Source organism: Monodon monoceros, unplaced genomic scaffold (assembly GCF_005190385.1).
Source record: "Monodon monoceros isolate NGI ecotype Baffin Bay Population unplaced genomic scaffold, NGI_Narwhal_1 Super_Scaffold_20, whole genome shotgun sequence".
NCBI lineage: Eukaryota > Metazoa > Chordata > Mammalia > Artiodactyla > Monodontidae > Monodon > Monodon monoceros.
This window is the reverse complement of record NW_021703777.1, coordinates 119060244-119069459: the sequence shown is the minus strand read 5'-3', so window position 1 is coordinate 119069459 and position 9216 is coordinate 119060244. Positions and strand designations below refer to the sequence as shown.

General features: G+C 45.0%; 1 protein-coding gene across 2 annotated transcripts; it reads right to left on the bottom strand.

Moving 5' to 3' along the window:
• Window positions 1–3216: 3216 nt before the first annotated feature.
• Window positions 3217–8395, bottom strand: SPRY1 (sprouty RTK signaling antagonist 1). 2 transcript variants are annotated; one of them, XM_029235805.1, is made up of 2 exons: window positions 8275–8395; window positions 3217–5444 (listed from the first exon to the last, which is right to left on the bottom strand). In XM_029235805.1, exon 2 carries the CDS (start codon window positions 5387–5389, stop codon window positions 4430–4432), a length of 960 nt encoding a protein of 319 aa, XP_029091638.1. In that variant the 5' UTR covers window positions 5390–5444; window positions 8275–8395; the 3' UTR covers window positions 3217–4429. The 2 variants fall into 2 exon arrangements, with proteins under 2 accessions (XP_029091638.1, XP_029091639.1); XM_029235806.1 differs by lacking the exon at window positions 8275–8395 and adding an exon at window positions 7239–7886.
• Between the last annotated feature and the right edge of the window lie 821 nt (window positions 8396–9216).

Sequence of the window (9216 nt, the reverse complement as noted above, 5' to 3'; positions counted from 1 at the left end):
CGTTCTGGTAAAAAGAACGAAATGATAAAGGCTAATGTGTAACATAAAGGTACCAGGTTTGCTGCCAAGAAATGAAGAAAATCCTGTAACTGAGGAGTCCTGGTTCTATGCTAGCTATCATGAACATTTCTCAAGCCAGGCCTTTGTTTCTACATTCTCAAAATGAAGACGTCGAACTAAAAAAGCGATTCCAAAATTGCCTGATAGAATCACCCAAGAAGCTTTTTGAAATTAAGAATATCAAGCTCCTCTCCTGGAGATTCTTCTGGTAGAGTAGGTCTGAGCTATGACACAGACTTCTGATTTTTAACTTTTTAACTAGTGACATATTTACTTTCATATATGGTTGAGAAACATAGAGCAAGTATATTCTGATAGCTATTTCTAGCTCTAGAATTCTTCTGCATATGGAATAATGCACATAGTAGGGGTTCAATAAATGTAGCAAAATGGCTTGGTAATAGTCCAAGAGAATATCAGAAGAATCAATAACTTTGTCAATTAAGTACATGGCTGTCTTATCTAATAAGTGAAATAATGGGAAAAAAAGTCCCCCAATTGTCAATTGGCCAAAAGGGGGATTTAAAGTTTTGTTTTCAAGATGTGTAAAAAATGATGCCAAACTTTCTCTTGCAATATTATATACATGTTTAAAAATGGGATTGTACTTTTCTGCTAAAGAGCTATACATAAGAACTGCCATGAAATACATTACTCAACAAAAAAAGGATTTAGGAAAAGGAGACAATTTAAAAAATTAAATCAATCTTCTGGAAATGAACCCTCTGAGTTTGATTCCAATATTAACTTTAGGGTAAAAACATTAGTTTTTAACTCCCTTCCTTTCACTTTATTTTTATTTTTATTTTTATTTTTTTGCTGTACGCGGGCCTCTCACTGTTGTGGCCTCTCCCGTTGCGGAGCACAGGCTCCGGACGCGCAGGCTGAGCCGCCATGGCTCACGGGCCCAGCTGCTCCGCGGCATGTGGGATCTTCCCAGACCGGGGCACGAACACCGTGTCCCCTGCATCAGCAGGCGGACTCTCAACCACTGCGCCACCAGGGAAGCCCCCTTTCACTTTAAAAACCACTGTTTTTAATTTTTATTTTTCTTAGTCATAACTGGAATGTTCATTCTATGGTTTGGATTTTGAAAACTATATAATAATTATAACAGACTATCATTTAAGGATTCACCTTAGGCCTTCACAAAAAGAAGCATATCTGTTTTTTCACATTCCATTTTTCTGCTGAGTGACATTTTATAAACTGTTGACGGGAAACTGCTCAATTACAGCAATCCTGCATTGGTTTTATTCACAATTAAATTATCTAAATAAAACTTCTTGGAATGAAAAGAATGGCACTCAGAAAATATGCTGGAAAGGAACTATTTAACAAAAATATTCATTCTGTCAAGCTGTAGTAGCTGAGGAAGAGGGACAAAATTGTGGAATAAAAAAGGAAAGGTTAACCGATCTATTTGGTATTTTTCACCGGGCAGTATCAAATAAATGGCAGTGGAGTTTATAAGAAATTTCAGCTTTGCGGATGCTTTCAAAGCCATAGCACTTTACAATGATCATCAGTATTAAAAAGCATAGGACTCATAAGCATTCATGAAGACACACCCTAATATTTTTTCCTTCTAGGTTTAAACCATCACAAAGGAGGCAGTTTTGAATCAAAGTATTTACGCTTTGCACCTGACAAGCATGTTAGAAGTCTGAACCTCTAACCTATTGCTACTTCCAAATACAGGCCTGAGACTACCGTCTTAATATTGTCATTTTAATGTATTCCCCGTATAGCCTGAAGTTAAAACTCCACAGCATACCTCATTTCTCATAAAAGTTATAAATTTCTTTCAATAAAAGCTACAGCTTCTTAGTCTGGTTAGTATAGCTACAGACAGCTCTTATACCAATTCCTAATTATACGAAGGGTCTAAATAACAGAAAAAAGTTACACAGTACTTTGAGGGAGTCTGTTTATACACTTCATTAAGGAGCGAAACTTCAATGAAATATTCAATATTAAGGAATCGGTGATATCATCACATAACTTGAGTACAAGAGGAAATAAATTCACATTTTGAAATACTGTAGATTATGAAATGGCCTCCAAAACACAAATACTCATTAAAAAAAGTTTCTGCTTCCAGAGCGCAGGGAAAATACTTGATTATATCAAACGTCATAATGCCAACTAATAGGTTAGTGGCTTGATGGAAAAGCATTAAAACAAGTTTCTACCACTTATGTCTTGTCAGATTAAACCAAAATCAAAGCCTATTTACAAAGAGTAAGTACTCCAAAACTAGTAGCCAAATCATGTAAAGAGACAACCAAAACAAAGAAGCTGGGTAAGAGTTTTGACAGCCTAAATCCTGGGCTCATATTATGTCAACATCTTATTCTCAAATGCAGATTATTCAGCTTTGACACATCACTTAGGCATAGGGAGGAGTTCGTGAAACTGAGTCTGAGGGGTCACATGCACAAAATTTTATCAGACCCAAAGATTCTAACCATGTCGTAACTTCAGCAGACTAAAAACTAAAAATATTTACTTTCTTTATATAAAGTTTCAGGGCCCTCAGATTCCTTATTCCATAAAACATGTCAAAATGTTATTTGATCAGGTCACATTAGAGACTTATGAAACAAAATGAAAAGGTAGGGACTGGAATGTTTTTAAAACATCTCTTTGATAATGTTAACTATTCCCTTGGTGCACTCTTAACTTTTAGAATGTTTTATTAAAGTGACAGTGCCAGAGACTCCAAGCATGCCTGCAGAACTAAGTCCTTTAAGTTTTGTGGATGAAAACGAATTTTTGACTAATCCAAGAGAGTTAAGATAAACATTTTTTAAAACTTACAAATACGTCCCATTGCAAGAAACTATGACATACACAAAACCCCTTGCTTACAAAATAGACAAAAGTGGCAGGAATTGTTAACACTAATTACAAAAAAAAAGTTTTTTCACTCTGTAAAGTGATTTACTCAGGCATTTGTTGAAACACAATTTGGATTACAAAATCTTGATTAATGCATTTTCCAGGAAACATCTAGTTCAAAATTTGAGCTCACTTGCATCTAGATTTGGTATGTTAAGGGAAAGAAAGAAAATGGGTATGCATGACGAAAGAGTCGAAGCAAATGACAAAAATCACCACAACAGTACAGGCTAATAAATGAAGAAATCAAGAGACAGGTTCATTAATTAATATATTTTCTGCATTATAGTTAACATATGTACTTTCTTGGTGTCACCTTATTTTCCGTTATGTATTGATATTTTGTTATATTCAGACATGAGTACATTTCAACAGTTTTTGCAATAAATATCATAAAATAATAGATTCGCATAATAAATATTCTTTACAATAAAAAAGTTTAACAGACTTTTGTCTTAAAAATAGTCAGAATTCAACTTTGTGATTTATACATAAAATATACAAAAAGCACCACAATTTGTGGTTAAGGCAATGAAAGCAGAAAAGATTAGAACTACTCAGCTGTTAACTAACCAAAGGGTCCAAAAACCATTAAGGAGCCAAGATCACTTTAGGCAGCATAGTTCTGTGACACGTATAGATCGATCAGCTATAAATATCAACTTCAGTCATCCAAGTGCCCTCAGTGACAAGAGTAATTTGGTGAAAAGCGTGGGGGTACAGAAGGGAGCCGAGTCCTTCACAAATATGAAAGCTTTGAATGAGGATGAACAAGATACAACTAATATATCTCCAATGTGAAGATTTATATTGTAAGCGAATCTAAAATTACACGGGAAAAAAACCCAGAAAACAAAACTGGCATCTCTAGGATAAGATAATGCCAGAACTGAGGGGAGAGAACGTTGAGGGGCAAGAAGGAGAAGGCAGTGGTTAAAGGAGAATTTTAATGTTATAACAGAAACATATCCCCCTTGCTACTTAAGGGTCCAATGCTATGAAGAGAGCCCTAATTGGAGACAGATTTAATACATAGCTTATTTAAGCAATTAAATGGTTGCCTCTTTAAAAAACCAATTTCCCTGCTCCCAGAGTACCCAATCAAAAACAGCTCTAAATCACTGTAGTCTGGGTGTGTGTGTGGGTATGTTCATGTGTACAACTTTGGAAAGTTTCTTGCAGAACAAAAAGGCTACATAAAAGCCCACTGGCTCTCAATATCCTCTCGAGTGGATGGCAGAGGCTCTTGTCATAAGGGGGAGCCAGGTGCAGTTTCACAGTTCACTGTTACTGAAGATCAACCATTAGAGTAAAATCCATGAGTCAAATCTTGGGAAGAGGGGGAGAGAATGTGGGAAACAGGGAAAAACTGCAAAGAAAATAAAACCAGTATCTAACAGGATCTCTTCATAACAGCCACAGCTTGAAAGCTAGAAGTTCAGGAGGCCCAACCCACCTCCAAAAATCATGATGGTTTACCCTGACCCCGGGAGGGGCAGCCCTCCAGCTTACAATAGACCGTGTTGGAGTTCTTACATCTGCACCCTGGGCGATGGATCCAGTCATAACACCCCCTGCACAGCTTCAGGCATCCCTTAGCAGGAGGGTAACAGAGTAAGCAAGGTAAAAACAGAGACATGGCTCCCATACACAGGTACCTAGAGCAGCAGTGTGACTGTGAACAGGAGCAAGGATTATCCGAGTAAGAATCCCCTTCATCGTCATTGGAGCAGTGGTAGAAGATGCCCTTGACCAAGCACATGCAGGTTCCATATTCCACCATGCTCTCCGCAGAGCAAAGGCACTGCCGGTTACAGGCCAAACAGGATGGCAGGGTCCTGGGAGCTGTGCATTCTCCGCACTTGCACTTCCCACACTGTTCACAAATGAACTTGTGCTGTGTCAGGTCCTCTTTCAGGGAACCCTTTAAGTCATCCACAATCAATTGCTTGGGCTGGGTCCGGATTGCCCTTTCAGATCTGTGACCAGAGACTGGTCTGGTTGGCGGTGACCTTCCTAACAGCCCCTGCTCAGAAGAGGCACTGCTGTTGCTCCCAGAACTGGCTGCACTTCCAGTGCTGGTTGATCTGCTCAATACGGGGCCTCTGGTATTATTTGAGAGTCCCGCATGTCCCAGGTGGCTGGTAGGTCTATGCTCATAGTTATTATTCACATTAATCGGTATGATTTCATGAGTCCTTTCATGCTTTTCTTGTCTTGGTGCTGTTCGAAGAGCAGGTCTTTTCACCACTGATGGCCCTTCTGTGTATTCATTGCTGCCTCTGATGGCCTTGATCTGGTCTAAGGACAAAATAGCGGCAGGCTGAATCTCTCTCTCATAGTCTAACCTCTGACGGTTATCCAAAGCAGGCTGCTGGATCACAACTAATGAACTGCCACTGCCATGTTGATTTTGGGGATCCATGTGTAGTGATCTTGAATTCCGGCAATCAGTGGAAACCTGGCATGCATCTGAAATCCTAAAAGGAAATCAAAGATGAAAAAAACAGAGAAAAAATAAATGAGGAGAAGCATTTGGGGGAGGGGGGATGCGAGAAATCCCGTCAAGTCGCAAATTGCCTAAACCACCTGGTAATGATCTCCCTCATCAGTGGATTACAATGATGTTGGAGTCCTGGCCAGAGTCCAATTCTAAGAGAGGCTGAGGACCACATCAGAGAAGAAGAATGTAAGCAAGAGACCCCATGCCATAAGAATTAGACGTTTTTTCAAGTTTTAAAAAGCAGAATCAAGAAGTAATGTCTTCCTGTTTGTGAATCTAACAAACAATTAAAATGGAGTATGCCCTCATGGGGAATATTGAGTATAAGCACTAATAAACAGCTCTCATCTAAAGAGAGCTCAGTATCAGTTCATGGGTGTTTTCCATAAAGGAAAATAGCCACTCGTTAAAAAAAAATTAAGAATGGCTTTGGCACTGTTGCCTGCTGTTATTTGTTTGCTGTTACAAGCATTAGATTAATGGTGAGGAAATTAGTCAAGGTATACTTCATGCATTTAAAAAAAAAATCAAAGAGATTCCAAACTAAAATGGAATCTCAAAATAAGAGGTCATTTTTCAGGAGAAACCAGAATTTTAAAGCTAGCTCATTATTAATGTACAAGATGCAAATGTAGACAAATACAACAGTTCTTGGTGTTTTATAGCCTCTAAAGCACACTCACGAAACTTAATGTACAGTTCAGTGAACGTTAAGAGTATTCACATTTGAAATCATGAAAGAATTTTTTTTTTAAGTTTAAATAAGGGCTCACTCACCTAATGAGAGAACTTTCACACACAAGTAAGTGTTAGGCCTTTAGTAGTATGGGGAAATCCTGGCCATTTTAATTATCTGTATTTCCTCTAATTTAAAAATCTGTATTTACATGACAGATATTGATTTTCAAAGGCACTGCCAACTCTGAATCCATGTGCTTCTTGTAATAAAGTACAGTAATATCCTGATAAAAATAAGCATTTGTTTCCACACCAACAGTTAACAGTTTCTAATTTATGTCTTCTTCATAAAACAATCAAACATAAAAACGTTTGTTTTCAGTCAATGATAGACTAAAACATTTTTCACACAAATTCCTCCCAAAGCCTACAGATTTGATCCAATTCAAGAATGAAAAGAAAAAAATGCCGATTCCCCACTACTACCTTGAGCCAAAACACATTAGCTTAAGGAATAAAGCGGAAAGAAGTCCATTTCACCTCTTAACTTCACTCAATGTCCCCGGACTAAGTCTTACATGTTAACTTCTTGGCGTTCCCCTCCCTCATTCTCCCAACTCAGATCCTCGAGTTTCTACTTTCTTCTGCCTTCTCTGTACAGAAAGAGAAACACATTCGCAACCTGCTGGGTTTAGTCCTGGAATCCTTAAGGGCTGTTCAAAAGATTCCATCGTTACTCTGCACAATATCATTCCTCCTCGCAAAGCACTTTTTAACCCAATGCTTTTAAAGCAAAGAGTACCTAAAGGTAGTAAGGCGGATTCCACACGAAAGGAAAAACGGTGGATTTGAAGAGGGCAGATAAAACACCAGGCACTTGAATCTGAGTTTTAAACGCTAGTTGTGGCAAAGTTCACGCTGGCCGGTGGCGCAGACCACCGGATAAAAGGAAAGAGCGAAGAGACTCGGCCGCCTCTGATCTGAAGCAAAGCCCCTCTTCCAGCAGTGACAGTCCTCGATCTAGCCCCAAACACGCTCACACGCTCTCGGCGGACTGTCTTCCCCAAGAAACCCCCGAATCGAAGTCGAATACCTTTTCGGACAATCCCATCACATCCTAAGGATCACTGTGGATTTCCAAAACCTCTTGGCGTATGCCACCAAGGAGGCTCACAAATCGGTGAGAGCCTTCAGAGCGAACGCGGGCGCCAAAAAGCAAGCCCACGTCAGGGAGAGTTATAAATAAATAGCTGTCTACACTTTAAAGGAGAAGCCGGATTCCTAAAGAGCCGGGGCGCAGCGAGCCAGGGGCAGGGGCTGCAGAGCGGCGTCGCCACATCGCCGGCTACCGCGGTGGAGCTGCGCCCTCTGCAATCCGCGCGGAGACAAGCGGGGAATAAAGAGTTGACGGCGAGGAAGGAAAAGGAAAAAGTTATGAATGAAAACAAGTTTGCTCGCTCGCTCTCTCGCCCGCTCTCGCTCCCTCTCTCGGGCAGGAGGAGGGGAGGAGGCTGAGGTTACCATTACCTCAGGAGGGCGGACTTCCCCACTTTTAAAGTGGCAGTGCCCTCTCCCCTCCCCTCGCCGCTCCACCGCTCTCACTACAAGAATACAGTGGCAGCTCGCTCGGGCGCACGCAGACCCGGGCCAGGGCGTCCCCAGCGATTTGGGGCTTTGCTCAGGCACACGCGGGCGCAAACATGCCGTTCCCGGCCCCAGTCCCAGGGAGCCTCCGACACAGAAAACCCGCCGAACAGCTCCGCGGCCCCCCCCGCCCCGATGACCCCCTCAAAAGCCTCCCTGAAAGCGTCTTTCCCCCGGGGGGGCAGTTCCTCCAAGAGGACACCCCGGGTCATGGCGCCACCGCTGCAGGCGACTGAGGACGCGGGGCCCCGCTCGCCATCCCGTGCGGAGGCGGGAGGTCGCCCGCCCGGTTCCGGAGCTCCGAGCGCCCCGGTGGGAGGGCCGCGCCGCGGGAGGGGGTCGCCCCCCTCTACCTCCTCTGCCCTTCCTCCCCTCGCGCGGCTCCGGCCCCCGCGCAGCTCCTCCGGGCCCGCACCTGCCGCCCGCCCCGCCCCGCCCGCGCGTCTCCCGCCCCCGCGGCGGGAGAGAGGCCGCCCCACACTCACCTAGGCCGAAGCGGGGGCGGGGGGCCAAGCCGTGCAACCCGGCCCGGGTCCCGGTGCGGGCGGCTGAGTGCACGCCCCGCATCAACCGCGGCGAGGAGAACGGGGAGGCATGGCCCGAGCTGCGGCCGGTCGGCCCGCGGCCTCCACCGTCCCCGCCGGGCAGGAGCGCTCCCCACGGCCCCCTTCCGGCTGCGGGGGACAATCCTCCGGAGCCTCCGCGCGGCCGGGCGTAGACTCCTCACAGCTCGCGTGCGCCGCGCAGCTCAGTAACATCCACCTCCGGGGCTCTTCTCCTGCAGCCCCCCTCCGAGAGCCAGAAAACAATTCCCTTCGGAAGGGCTTTCCGGGTCTCTCCGGAAAGCAAGCGAGGGAGCGGCGGGGATAAGGGTGCGTGCTCGGACCACAGTTCTTCTCGGGTTGCAGTCGCTCCTCGCGGGAAAGGCGGGAGTGGCGGCCTCCTGACGCGTGAAAATCCACGTCACGGACGTTCGAGGCTCCGCGGCGCCCGGGACGGGGCTCGAACCGGCGTCCGCGGGCGGGTCACGGAGCCGCGCAGGCAAGCTGGAGCACACGCCTGCGAGGCCGAGCCGCCGCTCTCCGCGGGATGGCGGGGGGGTGGGGGGGGAATTTTTTATTTTATTTTTTACCGGCTTTTTGAGGGGTGGTGGTGAAGGCAGCGAGGTTTGGGGGTTCTCCGGGGAGAAGGCGGGGCGCAGGTCCCCCCGCGCAGGTCCAGGCACTTTCCCGATCCCGCACGCCGGGCAAGTGGGGGCACGGCGTCCCCGGGAACTCCGGTGCTGGCAGTCAGCGTCTCCCGGGCAGCGCTCACTCCCAGCCCTCCGACCCTCCTCTTCCACGGCCGAAATGCCTGCTACAGACGATTAGAGAGAAAAACACGTTAATTTCCCTTTCTTTCCAGGCACTTGGCCGCGCAGCGCGCTC

What these genes read in the sequence shown, in the direction of transcription:
- SPRY1 (XM_029235805.1), bottom strand. Translation starts at nt 5,389, where the DNA reads ATGGATCCCCAAAATCAACATGGCAGTGGCAGTTCATTAGTTGTGATC.